The following is a 16573-nucleotide window of genomic DNA, read 5'->3' as shown; positions in this document are numbered from 1 at the left end:
ACAGCTGAGGCTGATGGGAATGTCATTTATTTTGCAAGTATTTGGTCATAATTATGAAGAAAATTTTTGTGAGCTGGTCAACTCTATTGATGAAGAAGGATTCAGGAAACTCGACATGTCTTACACAGTATTGTATAATGAAGCTTGGCCAAGGAGAGATTCACTATCTGTCCAAATAAGGCTATTCTTCACCCAGCTATACATGTGTGATGATTCTATTGGGTATTGGATCCTAAACAAGGAACTGCATGTGCTTACCTAAGTTAATATAAGTCACGTTTTATGTCACATACAGCACACTCTAAGGAGACAGTCAGCCAGTCTGTTTGGTCTAAGCAGAGAATAGCCTATCTCATGCGACCTTGGCCTCCCTGGGAGACGGAGACAGCTCAACCTTATCAACTATGGCTCTGAAATAGACAGGCCATGACTTTCTGCTTTTAGCTTTGCAAGTGACCTGTATGTGACATGTGTGTTACCCTGTACCTGAATACCTCTTACCTGCATAGCGAGCCTAAGGAAATTCCTTCACAATAATGTATTGACCAAATTGAAATTTCGACCTGATGATGATGTTACCGAGGGGAACATGAATGTTTGTAACAAATTTCACAGGAATCCATCCAATAGTTGTCAAGATATTTCACTCAAAACCAAAAATGTCAACCTCATGGTGGTGCTAGAGGAAAAGTCAGGGGATCACCAAAGTAGGTAGGATTCATCCTCTGGGGACCATGAACGTCCGTACATAATTCGGTAATTCGTCACAGAGTTGTCAAGATATTTCAGTCTGGGCCAAAGTGGTGGACTGACCAACTGATCGACATTGCCATCCTTACAGCCACGCTGCTAGTGTGGCTAAACATAAGCAAATATACTGCTGACCTAACCTAAATTAACCAAGTTAGCTGAAGCTCGTTTAATTGTGTCATTTTAATTGTTTTCATATTATGAAATGCAAGGGAAGCTGATGTGGAGTGGCTGAAGTTCCCTCAGTCATATCAGGAGTAGGCTCAACTTAACTTGACAACAATTAAGTTGCAATTATCTCTATAGCTTACTGTGCATGTTGCTGACAAAAGAGAAGAAATTAACAGCAGCTACATCTACCTATCATATCATGACTCATCACTGTGGTCATTTCTGAAGCTAGTTTGTGTTGCTCTTGTATTATATTGCATCATATTGCAAATGTCCCTGTTATTTCTTCCACCCTTTGTAAATATACAGGACTTTTTGACCTTTACAACTCTCATTGTATTCTATGCATATGAGCACACCAATGCAAAAGCGCTCACAAGACTGCTGATATGCAGGTGCAGGCAAACACCCACATACAGACACACGTGTCCAGTTTCTGGTCTGTTGACTTTAGTTGTATTTGAACGTGAGCTTAGCTACAGAAGGCTTTGCAGCAGGCAACAGTAGCAAGAAGGTTTTAGGACTGATGTAATGTAACTATAAGCTTGGACTTGCTGACATATAGCAATATCCCCAAATAGAGTAAAAATAACACTGCCTTTATACAGCTGACCTGGTTGAAAATGCTAACCCTGATTAGTTTTTGTGACATTTGAATTTTACAGTCCTATCTGACTTTATTTTGTCAAAATGTCATATAAGTCTACTATATGACATTTGAAATTTTGTCATATAGTAGACTCATAATTTTAATTTTAGAAAATAATGATTTTCAGGTCGTGAAATACTACAAACACACTCTATATTCATTTATCCTATACATATAGGAAACTGAAAACCCACAACCACAACTACCCCAACTTTGCATACTAAGGCTGCAGAGAGCAATGGTCAGGGACTCTCTTTGAAGAAAATGTGCCTTCAGGCTCTGCAGCAGGATTGAGTTCATGGCTTTAGAAATGTCTTTTCCTTAGGATAGGACTTGTTTTGGGTGAGTGTGGGGAGCTCAGAGTAAATAAGATTTGACTAATTGTGGCGCTGAAAGACATGGCATAGCCTCAGGGAAGATGATGAAAGCAGAAGCCTGTACGTTTGTGTATGTTTGCGACATGATGCTAGTTGTTGAACAGGGACCACTCACCACCTGTCTGTCCATCCATGTGAGCAAAGACCAGCTGTCCCTTCATTATATTTATCCACCTCACACACCAGTGTCGAAAAACAGCAGGAAATAAAAAGCATAAATACAGGGGGGGGGGAAGAAATACTAAAAAGCAATACACAAACCTCAAATCAACTCAAGTGTAAAGTCATGAAAATGATCACATACACTTTGTTTTAAAAGGAAAAATAAAGTGTTCCACCTGAGCATGAAGAGAAAATCATTTCACTGTGGTAATGCTTTTGTGACCCAGAGCTCTGCTGATAAAATATGATTCAGGTGTTTCTCGGAGTCTGGGTGTCAGCTCACTTCCAGTGTGGAGCATCAGGTTTTACAGCAGAGTCATAACTAAGGGCTTGGTCACACTAGCGTTTCAAATGGCTAAATCTCTCTGTTAATTTCAACGGAATCGCTGCAATCATTGCATGTGAACTTTGAACTGCGTGAATTTGCGCCATTAACCAATAACAAGCTGTCTTGACAGTGCTGAGCTTTACGGCAACAGAGTTCAAAATAGAGGAAGCTATCGTAGCTTATTAGCTGTGCTGCATGATTCACTATTATTTAACCTCTTCTGTCGGATTATAAAATGCAGTTATACAGTTATGAGTCAGGCCGTGATGGTACAAATACGCCTTATGAATAAACTGTGTGAACCTATTGTCCCGTTTAGCGATGGAGCTTTCTAACTGTCAGTTAACAAGCAGCTGTTAGCGACTAGCTCGGCAGCTACAGTAGCTCACCAACTAGCCCTGCGAGTAGTCACTGAGCTTCTAGAACCACATATTTTGCGAAGACACCTAGACAAATTTCACTGTGCCACTTTTTGATGTGACCTGGCCTTAACAGAACAGATCATGCAGAAATATACGTTTAAACATCACAGATTGTGAATTATTATTCAAGAAGAATGGGACCCCCGTTCTCTAGGGGTTTGGATAAACAAAAGGTAACTGCATCCTTTCAAAGCTGAAATCACATCTAATCCAGTACACATATAGGTCACCTACTATGCTACTGTACATCTGCCATTAAGCCAGTATGAATACAAAGTGAAAACAATGCCCCCTCCAATTTGTGGCATGCCTCCCTAAATACTGCATATCCCACATTCACACATGTGAGTGCACACAGAACCCAACCAACCACCCCCACTTCGCTATAGATCTGTAACCCCCACCCCCCACCCCCCACCCCCGGAGTTAAGCTGTGCTCTCATTTCTCTCCGGGTTTTCTGGGACATGCAGGGTGTGTAATTGTTATGCAAAAATGTGATTCCCTGACAATTAGGAATTGTTTATGTTAGGACCTGACTCCTGTTCAGTTTTCCCCATGGTCATGTTTGATCGTCATCTGTGTTTGAGTCTAACCCTACCTACTGTAGGTTTAGAGTGAAATGCCTCATTTGTGAATTTCACACTCATGCATAGTCATATGCAATGATATCACTAATCTGTGTGTGTTTGTGTGTTTTCTGCAGCCTCCAGGCATGTGGTAAGCAAGTGAAAGAGAGAGAGAAAAAGAGAAAGGATAGCAAGAGGAAGTGAAATATGGGCATTTCTCTGTTTCTCTGGAGGAAGTTATTTATTTTGGCTGCTGCCAAATGAGTTGAGTGCAGGCACAGTGTTGTATGAATGATTGACAGGTGATCACATGAGCATAGAGAAAAGAAACAAGATGGTTAATAACGAACACTCATGCTTTGCAACACTGGTGCCTTAACCGTGCTTGATGATTTAGCAGTTGTAAAAATCTGATGGGTTTTTGTTGACAAAACCCACAACTGAAAAATGTAATGCCATATTTGTGTGCCAATTTTTACTTACTTTTACTACCATTATGTAACTGTCATTGCTTCTCACAATCTAAAACTGTTTTTCTGTCCACACTTTGAGTAGAGTCTGAAGCCTAGAGACACAAAAGGACACAAAGTAAAACTAAGGTAGTGTAAACATTTCTTTTGCATTCTCCGACAGGTCCGGAGTGCCTGTTTTCCCACTACATCCCTGTTGACAGCCAAACATCTGCTCCTGACTGAGTCATGACAGCTCAGCGTGCTCTAAAAAGACTGACATGACTCAACCGACCCATATTGAAATGGAGGAACCAAAAAAAAAAAAAAAAACAGAAGGTTTGCTTATTTCTTGCACAGCAGATAGAGTTCTTCTCATGAGATGTTCCAGACAGACAGGGGGACAAATGCAGAAAGAAGGGAGCCATGTCATTTTCAGCGAGACTCTTGGGAGTCTGAGGAAGGAGGCTGCATCCTGACGGACATGTGAGCGAGGCTTAAAATCCCATTAGAGCCGATCAAAATTCAAAGGGAAGGATGCATAGCCTGCCCTCAGCCTAAAATCTATTCCTGTCAGCACTGAGTAGATGGCAGAGATGGGCTATATTGAGACAGTCTATTTTGGTAGGTGGAGAGTGAGGGGATGGAAAGAAAACAGCAGTGGTGGAAGGAGGGTGGGAAATGAGGGAGTAAGAGAGAGGGGAATAACCTTAAACGTGTGTCCTTTTGTAGAGAGATAGTGGCCTCCTGTAAATGGTGCACGTTTGTTTCCCAACGGAAATTCCAGTATATACAGACGTCCTTTTCTGAGGCGGTGAGCTGTGGGCGACTACACCAAATCTCTCCATGTGGGAAGCAGCAACGGCAGCCTTTGTCATTCAGCCTAGTTAATCAATTGCGGAGGTTGTTAGAATGCAAGGGGTCTCGCTATTACGGAGCACTGGAGCTCACACACACAGACAAACACGTGTGTGAACGCACTTGCACACCGCTGGGGTGGTTTCTACGCTACTGGTCAAACTGAATGAAACAAATTCTTATAAACCAACACAGTAGGACAAGTCCTGTTTTCTCACATCGACTGAGACTAAAGAGATTAGCCGAGGGAGATGAAACGACTACGGCTCTGCCAGCCACCATGCAAGCCCTCTCGATTCCAGGACTTCCTCTCAAGTCTTTCTCCCACTGCCGTCAGTTCATTCCTCACTCTCTTTAATCACACTCAAACGCAGAGTCTGTCTCTCAGCTAAAGGCTTGGGCTTTTAAATTAAAGACAGGGCCTTTGCTTTTGTGAGAGGAGATGAGGAGAAAGTCAGGAAGGCCAGTCAATATTACTCTACACAAAGCTAATTACATTTGACTTGGCAACCATTCCTAAACATGCGCGCCTGCCCTCTAAAACGCTCATGTGTTTGCAGTCACACAGTGTAGTCACAGTGTGAGAGGGTTCACCCAAAAAAAGAAGTGCTCAGCACAAAGTACAGTCTTTGCTTTCCCATGTGTTTGAAACTGAGGCAACACAAACAGCAGGTGCAGTAACAATTCCATAAGACCTACTTTAAAACAAAGACAAATTTGAAAGAAAAAAGAAACAAAATCTTCCTTTTATAAATGAAAAGTTGAACTTATAAGTAGTAAAACACATTTACCGTTGGTCAACTGAAACACAGGTTTTTCTGCTCCAGTCTTACTTGGTCTAGTATGACCAGTAGCTTATGATGTTAGCGAGCTTTAGTTAGCAAACTTTAGATAGATATTGCTGCTGTGTAACTAACATTACTGAGACAGTGCCCTGATTAAATGACTATACACTACATATTAGCATGTCACAGACGGCATGCTTGTTTTTCCTGCTTGTGGTCCTATTCCAGTTGTTGTAATGATGATGTCTTTTTTGTGTTTAATTTGAGACATTTTGGGAAACATGCTTATTCTCTTTCTTGACAAGCGTTAGATGAAAAGATCAATACCACTCTCTCAGGTCTGGCTATTAAATGTGAAGCTACTGGCAAGAGATGATTAGCTTAGCTTAGCATAAAAACTGAAAACAGTTAGCCTGGTTCTGCCCAAAAGTAAAAAAAATTCACCCACCAGCACATCTTAAGCTCACTAATTAACACGTTATATATTTGTTTAATCCATACAAAAACTTCAGAGAAAAAAAATCTATTTTTACAGGTTTTACAGGAGGTTATGTGTGGGACTATTTCTTGGCTGGGTGCAGTGACTTCCTGAAGTCTTGTCCTCAATGTGAGGTTACCAAGAAACCAGCGGCGACACCAGAAAGAAATAGACCATTTTTTGACTTTAGTTTTTGTCCAGTTTTTTTTTTTTTTTTGGAAGATTATTTTTATGGGCTTTTTGCCTTTATTCGATAGGAACAGCTGAAGAGAGACAGGAAATGTGGGAGAGAGAAAGAGGATGACATGCAGCAAAGGGCGACAGGTTGGATGTGAACCTGGGCTGCTGCAGTAAGGACTCGTACATGGGGCACGTGCTCTACCAGGTGAACTACCGGGGCCTGGTTTTTGTCCAGTTTTTATGCTGAGCTAAGCTAACCATTTCCTGGACCATTTCCAACTGAAACGATGACATGACGGTAAGAACTAAGCATCATCCACCGGTCAGAGTAATAACACAAGTCTATAAATAGTAACTGTCAGCAGAGATTACATTAAACACACATGACACATTAATAAATGAGAGGTTGTTTTTTATAGATTGGTCCTTCCTATCAGCTGCACTCTCCTGTTTACAGTTGTCACCGGGGACTCTATAAAGCAGTGTTCTGTTTCATTCATTAGCCATTCAAAAACAAAGATATTCTATACAATAGGCTAAGAGTTACAACCTAAATACACTAACTCATTCATTATTCATTTAAGTCTTTCTTTGGACCTCAAGGGAAACCCAACATGTATGCATCCACATGTGAGCACACACTCAGACATAAATAAGCACTAATGACGCACTGTGTGTATTTTTAAATAGGAACATTATATAAATAGATGCTGGTAAACAGATCTAGATTTGATGTAAAAACAACTAGGTCTTGTGTATTTTCTTCAGAAAGATAATCTTTTTCTTGTGGCAATCAAAAGCATCTTCCCTGCCTGCCTATACCTGCTCAGCTGCTGGTTTATATTCTGCCTCAGCCTGTGATATATCACCCAGATGATCATGTTTACTTTACATGTTTACTGACATCAGTTTGGCTTTCTCTCTGTTCCATAGACCTACTTCTGTAGATGGGTTTAGTGTGCCTAAAATATCTCTTTTAAACAGTGGGGTTCCTCTGATTTTATACACATATGCACAGTTTCACATTTAAAGCAACACAGCAGCCACCTACAGACCCAATATTTTACACTACAAGAGCCAAAAAAAGTAAGAGTCTTAAAAAAGATACATAGGAGGATTCCCCAAAACAGTAAAAAAAAGTCAGAAGTGATGCATTTTTCAGAGGATAAATGCACATTACGGCTTTTTAGTAGCTCAAAAAATGAAATCACACATTTCTTTCCTGCATATATTCACTCAGCTAAGCTTAAGAGCCTTGTCGTGTCTGAACCAAGCTGGGCTAGTGAGTCACACTTAAATTACAGAACCACCCCGGCTGTCTGATACGGCTCTGTGTTAGCTTCTGGAGGAAAATGCTGGCCTACTGGGACAATGAGAGGGAAAAATGATTACATGATCCCCATAGTAACATTACTGATATAGCTTTATGGGGAAGAAAACCCCCACCAAGCCTGACTATGATATGATAGTGTGATTAACAATAAGGAAAGAGTGAATGCAGGGTGACAAAGAGAAAACAAATAAAGCTCAAAAAAGGTTGATTGGTGAAATTTTAATAAACTATCAGCTCAGGACAATAATAATAAGCCACAGTCTGTCTTCAGTCAAAGGCAGCAATAACATGCACACACACACACTGTGCCCTTCAACTCTCACAAACTCTCTATCTAGAAAAGGGCAATGTACTATTCAGCAAAGAAAGCCATGCAATCCACCTCTCTCTTATTGCTTTTTCTTTCTACTAAATTCATCCCTGCATTGCTTTCAGAAGTCGTGTTCTGTTTCCAGCCAGTACATGCGTCACTACATTCTCAATACAAATTTACCCTGACAGCCGCACACTTTTTTTGTGTGCATTGTGTGTGTGATTACTGTGTTACTGTAAAGATAGTTTCTGTCCTCCATGATGGAACAATCACCACAGGACTGAAGAAGAGTATGTGTGTGCTTCTGCTCTTAAACACTCATGAGATAATGATTTCATCTTACCCTGATTCTTCTCATGGCTGCCACGATCTCCATCCGACTGTTGGGCCTGGGAACGTCAAGACTCCCCACGTACTGTAGTAAACAATCACACACACACATTAGAAGATATTATCCCACACACTACGGCTGTACAATTAATCTTCCATAATCACACGTAACAAACTCATTGATGTTACTTATTAAATCAATCTCTATTCTCACTAAGCGCTGGGACTGATCACAGCCATCAGCTTATTCAACTCCAACAGCTCCCAAAGCAAAAGTAGACTTTTATACAGACAAAAATTGCCTGCTCACTGTCTACAATATGTGGTGATGCTCACCCTACAGACTACATAATACAAAAACAAAACAGAAAGACAAACTGAAACTACCTCAACTCAAGGTGTATTGGTGAATTTAGTAATTCACTGAGATAGTTTTTTCGTATCAAATACAATTTGTACAATATGTTCATGCTGCTATATGAGGAAGGATGCATGTGTGTTTATGTGGCTGCGTGTATCTTTCTGTGAGTGTTCTCTGTCCCACCTTCCATCAGATTCTTACTCCTATTTGTTTTGTTGAAAAGTGTTGAATATCCACAGTGAGAAATTGTCTGTCATGGATTTACTACGTGATTGTGTTCACAACACTCAATGAAATAAATAAATATTAAGAAAGAAAGACAGAGATGAGAATGCTGCTTAATGAGGAAGCCTAATACTAAGATACTAAATATAAGACACAAGCAGCCTTGTGATTGAACTTTGGACCAATTACACTCCCTTGTTTTAACCCTTTCTACCTCTGTGCTCTGTTTGCTGTTCAACCCCTAAAATGAATTAAGAGCTATAGTCTATGGTGCAAATCAGCTCAGACAGCCCAGGACAAAGTTACAGATTGGCTTGTATGAATAGGGCCACAAAAATATGAATACTGCTTCCCTGGGAACTTAATAATTCAATGGGAAACCTGAAAATACACTAAGTTCACCTTAGAGCATGAAAAATAAGGACATCCACACCAGTTTTAAAGGATTATGTTAGACAAATGAAATATGAGACAAATAAACTACACACTCCATCAGACTTGCGGCATTAATCCACGTGTGTAGTTGAATAGCCCACACTGCCATGTGTTCAAACTTCATGATGGATCCCAACTGAAAGGGTCCAGTGCACCTGCCACTCCAACACAACACAACTCTGAACTGACCGTGTGGTTAAACAGTGTCAAAATAAGGAGAAAAAAACTATGTTCCTTTCACCTTGGCTTGGAAATGAATCCCATGCTGATAAGCCTCTTCATTATGGAGCGGCACCCTCGAGTCCGCCACATCGTCCACCAGGTTGTACCTGTTCCTCGCGGGCATCACGGGCTCCGACTGACGACCCCCGACACGGAAACACAGTTTAACAACTCAACAGACAAATGTCGTCTGGGTTTGAAACGCTACAATCCCATGTGTGTGTACAGCACGGCTCCAAGAGTGAGTTCCCTGTGGAAGCGTAGTCCATTGTTGTTGCTTTGAGCTTCAAAGGTCCCGTCCTCAAGAGGGACAGATTTGGGTGCCCCTTCTCCTGTGACAATACACCGAGAGACACTTAAAGATTTCCTTCCTGATAACGCCTCTCGTAAAAAAACAACAACAAACAAACCACACAGCAACGTGGATGATGTCTGTTCCCAACGCCACGGGAGGAATCCAGCGTAAGAAGCTGGCGTGTCTCTCCGCAGGTGATGTTGCTCGCTGTGGGGATTTTTTTTTTTATTCGCGTCTCTCTCTCTCTCTCCCTCCACAACGCACAAAGCAAGCAGCTCATTGGAGCAAAGTTCCGAAGCATGATGCAACCAGGAGCAGGGAGGAAAACCGGCAAGTTAGTTAGTTCCCCCCCCTCGGGGCATTCACTCAAGTACATGAGGTGCTTGTACTTTACATGACTATTTCCATTTTCTGCTACTTGACATTATACGAAATATTGTACTTTTTACTCCAGTACATTTAGGCTATTTGACAAGTTAGTTACTTATCATAGTAAGATTTATATACTACACATAATATATAAAATGTGCAGTTATAGATTAAACTACCCAAAAGTAGCCTACGTAAAGCAGTTAAAATGAACTCCACCTTAAAGTACTGCAACATTAAAGTAGCCTACTGTTTACATGTTAAAGCATCAATAACAATCCAATAATATAATACTGACAGGGACCATTCTGCCTTTACTTTGACACTTTAAGTAGGCTACATTTTGTTGTCAATACATCTGCATTTTTACTTATTAAGTTTTGAATGCAAGACGTTTACTAGTAATTGAGTATTTCTACACTGTGCCATTACTGTTTTTATTCCACCACTATCTCCAAAAAAAGGTCTGGATAGATGAATATTTGGTCTTGTCATATAACATTCCCCTAAATTAAACAACTTACTTTTCATTTTCAGATCTAGGCTACTTTTTTCCTTATTTCCTCGTGCAGTGATTCTACTGTAGGCCATGAGCCTTAGGCTATTCTTCTCAATATAAAAGGCATCTTTCACATTATATTTTGCTATTCATAACTGCATTACAGTCAGGATGCTGATCAAATGGCTGAGATTCATCATCACAAAACCTCATTTGGTTGTTTTCATCATCCTTGGAGTTTCCCCACAGGAGCCCAAATTAGTCTTTTAGTAGATAACAACAGTTCAGTCACTAAATAGCCATTATTACCTGCATGACAAATCGTTATAATGACTACACAATGACATCTCTGTTTAGACAATAAATGGCTATTTGCTGCTCATAAAGTGGAAATGAGGTAGGGTTGATTCTCCTGATGCTCAGCCTTTATCAAGCCTCCACCTCTTATACCATGTTGTTGTCATATTACTGCTGCCACTGCAGCTGCTGGTATTAACATTAAAACTATCATTTATGTCCAGGCCGATAATAAACCTGCAAGTGGAGCATCACAGGTTCACTTCCCATAAAAAGTGTGTCCTCCCTTTTTACTACTAGTATTAATAGTAATATATTCAATAATTAATTAAATACTAGGTTAAATGCTTGATTAAAACTAAGCCATATTAATGAAATACTGCAATGGCGCCCTCTGTTGACTACTCACTATAAGTTACTGAAGTCAGAATACAATGTTTCCAGGTATGTTTTAAGATTAATAGTACAAGAAAAGTCTTTGTCTAAAGTTGGTAACTTTACAGATCAGAGGCAGCAGATGCACTCATATGGACTAATCCTTGAAAATCAAATGAATTACGATCTATTAATATGAGAAAGAGGCCAGGTGCCACAACGTAATCTCACTAATCTGCACTCAAAGGGCACAATATTAAGATTGAAAAATAATAAGATTCATAGGTGAGAGAAGATGCCTGACAAGGGAGGGATAATGCTGACATAATGCAGCTTTAATGATGAGAGGTGGTGATCATTTACTTAATTAAACAACCTTTAAATAACCTAAACATCCTATCCACATGTAAGGTCAGTGTCACAGATAGGCACTGGTTTTATTACTGCTTGCTGTGATGTTTGCAATCTATTTGACTTGCGTGCAATGTAACAATACAACTAAACAAACTTCATCCATCCACATTAAAGAATCCAAGTGAGAGGAGTGTAACACAAAGGGTATGGTTTATTTATTAACATGTCCATGTGGAAAAGGATATGTAGAAAAAACATCAAGAGAACTCAAAGAATAGCAGAACATAAAAGTACTATAAGATATAAAAATGATCTATCCAGTTGCAGCACATTTCATGGAAATTAATCATACTGTCTCTTAAAATGTGTCTAAAATACACACTCTCTAACAGGGAGGCACACTGGATTTCTAAATTGGGCATTTTAAGCCTGAGAGGGTTCAATCAAGAACTAGACTTGAAGCCATTTTTGTAGTCCAGTCCACTGGATTATATTTGTCTCAAAGAACAGGAATATTTTGCTGTTTGACATTTTGGGAAAAATGCCTTTTCACTTTCTGACAGAGAGATACCTCTCTCATGTCTGTGCAGTAAATACGAAGCTACCATGAGAAGCCAGTTAGCTTAGCTTAGCTTAGCATAAAGACAGAAATTGGGGGAAACAACTAGCCTGGTTCTGTCTAACAGTTACAATATCCACCTCTCGGAATCTCTAAAGCTCACTAATTTACATGTTTTATCTTGCTGCTTTAATCCGTACAAAAACCGAAAGGTAAATATGAAAATTTGCTGTTTTTACAGGGGGGTTACACGCCAGACTATTTCTTAGCTCTGAGCAGTTGCCAGGCAACCAGTGGAGACTGGAGAAAGCAAATAAGCTTCTTTCCCAAAATGTAGAACTATTCTTTAAGGTCAACCACATTAACTTTAAAATTTGTTTGGGTTATCCATATTAGGCTAAAAGAAGGGATTTGAAAATACTGTGTTTTGAAAAAGAACAACTGTAGAATTTGCTGTTTTGTACCGAAAAATGACAATTGAACCTTTTTATTAAAGAATATTTTTAAAAGTTGAATGTAATATTGTACGGTTTGTATTCTGTGTTATATCTGTCATTTATGTCTCTTGTAAATGTCTGTATCCATTAGGAGTAAATGTTGTATTTTGCAAAAAGCATTTTAAAAACAGTAATGTTTTGTAATGTAATGTAAACTCCATGGTGATCTATAAGTCACATGACCAATGGACTGTATATTGGGAGACCGGAAACCACTTCAGAAACCACCCTGTTGAAGGCAAAATAGACAAATGATGAATCAAGCTCAAATTTGACTACATTAATGTTATGTCAAAACCAAAGTTTGGTATCCACTTTTCTGCAAATAAAAACATGGACACAGTAGGAGAGTTTACTCCCCACTACAGCTTTGATTAATTGATTAATTGAGATTCTCAATATTATGTTACATTTAAGTGAAGTCAGATGGCTATCAGTATCGCCATCTGATTTTTACAGCTGCTATAAAGACAATTCACAAAGAAAAGCCAGCCTTTTATGAGTCAGAGAGTTCAACAGCATTTAAAGTAACAAATGAAGACATTTTTAAGAACACCATCAGTCTCACACAGGCAGATTCTGGGAAAGTGTGAAGGAACACATCCAGTGGCTCATCGAGACAGAATTGTCTTAATCTACAAAACTGTGACTGGACAGCCAAAGAAAATAATTAGAAGAGACATTGAGAGCGATGTGATGGGAGTAGGTCTGTAGTGGAGAGGACGGCATTACTGCACGTGTCATATGTTGAGCCCACAAAGAAAGTGACAGACACAGAACAACATTTAGCAGAATCTGGCTAAGACATGTGAATACTCTCAACACAAAACAAAAGGATGCAATACAGTACAGTGGTGTGAAAAAGTGTCCCCTTCCTGATTTCTAATTTTTTTTGCACGTTTGTCACACTTAAATGTTTCAGATCATCAAACAAATTTAAATATTAGTCAAAGATAACACAAGTAAACACAAAATGCAGTTTTTAAATGAAGGTTGTTATTATTAAGGGGAAACAAAATCCAAACCTACATGGCCCTGTGTGAAATAGTGATTGCCCCCTAAACCTAATAACTGGTTGGGCCACCCTTAGCAGCAACAACTGCAATCAAGCGTTTGCGATAACTTGCAATGACTCTTTTACAGCGCTGTGGAGGAATTTTGGCCCACTCGTCTTTGCAGAATTGTTGTAATTCAGCCACATTGGAGGGTTTTCGAGCATGAACTGCCTTTTTAAGGTCATGCCACAGCATCTCAATAGGATTCAGGTCAGCACTTTGACTAGGCCACTCCAAAGTCTTCATTTTGTTCTTCTTCAGCCATTCAGAGACCCCACAACAACATCCAAAGAACTGCAGGCCTCACTTGCCTCAGTTAAGATCAGTGTTCATGACTCCACCATAAGAAAGAGACTGGGCAAAAATGGCCTGCATGGCAGAGTTCCAAGACGAAAACCACTGCTGAGCAAAAAGAACATAAAGGCTCGTCTCATTTTTGCCAGAAAACATCTTGATGATCCCCAAGACTTTTAGGAAAATACTCTGTGGACTGACAAGACAAAAGTTGAACTTTTTGGAAGGTGTGTGTCCCATTAAATCTGGCGTAAAAGTAACACCGCATTTCAGAAAAAGAACATCATACCAACAGTAAAATATGGTGGTGGTAGTGTGACGGTCTGGGGCTGTTTTTTTGCCCAAACCTCCAACGTGGCTGAATTACAACAATTCTGCAAAGATGAGTGGGCCAAAATTCCTCCACAGCGCTGTAAAAGAGTCATTGCAAGTTATCGCAAACGCTTGATTGCAGTTGTTGCTGCTAAGGGTGGCCCAACCAGTTATTAGGTTTAGGGGGCAATCACTATTTCACACAGGGCCATGTAGGTTTTCCCTTAATAATAACAACCTTCATTTAAAAACTGCATTTTGTGATTACTTGTGTTATCTTTGACTAATATTAAAATTTGTTTGATGATCTGAAACATTTAAGTGTGACAAAAATGCAAAAAAAAAAAAAAAAGAATTCAGGAAGGGGGTAAACACTTTTTCACACCACTGTATATAAATAATTTATGAAAAGTGGCAGCCCTAGGGTAACCTGGATTTCTGATGAGACTGACATATTATGAAGAATTCTTCAGAACCCACGACCTGAAATTCTCTTTCAGATGTTGTACTTTGATCCTTAATAAAAGAAAAAATGAAAGAAAATTCTTGACACCCAGAAGTATAAACCTTTAAAGAAGATTTTGAAGGTGCTCAGACTTGTGAAATGTTACACTTACTTTTAAGAAGTTGGTATTTTTGTATGCTTGGTGATATGTTCCAAATAATATGTACTGTTACAATAACGCATACATAGCTTTCATCTATAAGTGGTTTATCCCTGGTAAATAGATCTAAATAAATAAGCAATTTTAATGAATCTACCACAGTGAATATTTATCTGCACATAACAGTCCTGTACACAAACATCACTAGAAAACACAGTTCTTAGGTGTAATTACTCATACATTATTAGTATTTGTCCTATGCACAACATCAATAAAGGAATTACTCTCATATATATTTTCTTTTGTTGTCTCAGTCCAAAATGCACTGTCAGAGCTGAACGAAAGTAGCAAGGCTAAGCCAAAGTACCCTCTGAAAAAAGGAAATTTGATGAATTCAAATGGTAGTACTAATTGTGTCCTCTGAACAAATACAGATAAATGGAATGCTTTTTTTTTATTTGCTCCAACAGCAATCCAGTCACAGTAATCACAGGTCTGGTTTCAAGTGCCATTCACATCACAAACACTGTTTCATGTACTGGGGGAAGACAATATAATGAAAGCATCTCATTGAAAAATGACTACCTCTGAAGTAGCTTAATCACATTTACAAACACTGTGGGTCACATTAGGTTGAATGCCAATTAGTGGCATTTATAAGCTATAAGCGAGATCTAACAATCATCACTTTGATATGCAAGTTTTCAAAGCAACACAAGACAGCTAACAAAGAGAGCTAGTGCTCAGTGCCCAAAACACAGGTGCATTGGTTTTTAAAAACCACATTATTTAAAGTCCCCCTCCACTCAAAAATATGTTTTACTTAATGTAACTTGGATGTTAGTGCAGAATGATTTATATGTAGAGTTTGACACTAGATGACTAGATGTTTTCACATTCATCTGCTGAAGGGGGTAAGTAGTAGTAGCATATTCATAGATTCTGAATTTTTCAATGATGGAGAAGGAATAGATGTATTTTCTTTAAAAAAATAACTAGTTAATTAAACTTTTTTTGTGGAAAATAAACCATATCAGACACAAATTACTATACAGAGTATTAAATATGTATTAAAACATGTCTTGAGAGGATCTTTAAAATGTCAGGGGGAACATGTTTTGCTAAGTAAACATGATGAATAATACCATTCCAAAACATTCTTTCCTTTTATAACATCACACTTAAACTTGGCATCAAATGTCTTTGTTTTACCTTTATATTTAAAGGTTATAATGCTAACAATTTTTGTAGGAAAATATATTTTAAAAAAATCATCCACAGAGTTTTTAGAAAGGTGCAGAATAAAAGTATCACTTTTCCAAAAAAAAAAATTATGCTTTTGAATTAATCATTTAAAATTTTTTGACAGGTCCAAAATGAATGTTTTGTTTATCTCTGTGTGAGATGTCTGACGTTTGGTTCCTACTATGTACTATACTCTTTGATTGGATTAAAATGTAAATATTTACCTAATGTCTTATAGTGTAAGGGTGATTGAAATGTAATTTTTACGGTAAGTGCTGCAATATAGAGCCCCTATAATTATTAAATGATGGGGGGAAAAAGGTAGCTAGCCTTATCCTAAAATTACCATAGATAACGCTACATGAAACACCACTGCACAAAATAACCTAAATCTATAGCTAATGTATATATGTTGCTAAATG

The 16573-nt window shown here is 38.8% G+C and overlaps 1 protein-coding gene across 2 annotated transcripts in view; it reads right to left on the bottom strand.

Moving 5' to 3' along the window:
* Positions 1-9959, bottom strand: part of si:dkey-34e4.1 (carboxyl-terminal PDZ ligand of neuronal nitric oxide synthase protein) — a 56901-nt gene extending 46942 nt beyond the window's left edge. The window contains exons 1-2 of one of the 2 annotated variants that reach the window (XR_006375625.1): positions 9415-9959; positions 8166-8237 (exon numbers count right to left, since the gene is read on the bottom strand). Coding sequence is in view for 1 of the 2 variants with exons in the window: in XM_044175471.1 (XP_044031406.1) it covers positions 8166-8237; positions 9415-9519 (177 nt within the window). In the remaining variant the exon portion in view is untranslated. The remainder of the gene's footprint in view (positions 1-8165; positions 8238-9414) is intronic. The other variant, XM_044175471.1, reaches the window with a different exon arrangement.
* Positions 9960-16573: the final 6614 nt, after the last annotated feature.

Source organism: Siniperca chuatsi, linkage group LG18, assembly GCF_020085105.1.
Source record: "Siniperca chuatsi isolate FFG_IHB_CAS linkage group LG18, ASM2008510v1, whole genome shotgun sequence".
NCBI lineage: Eukaryota > Metazoa > Chordata > Actinopteri > Centrarchiformes > Sinipercidae > Siniperca > Siniperca chuatsi.
The sequence above is the reverse complement of the archived record's forward strand: the minus strand, read 5'-3'. Positions and strand labels throughout refer to the sequence as shown.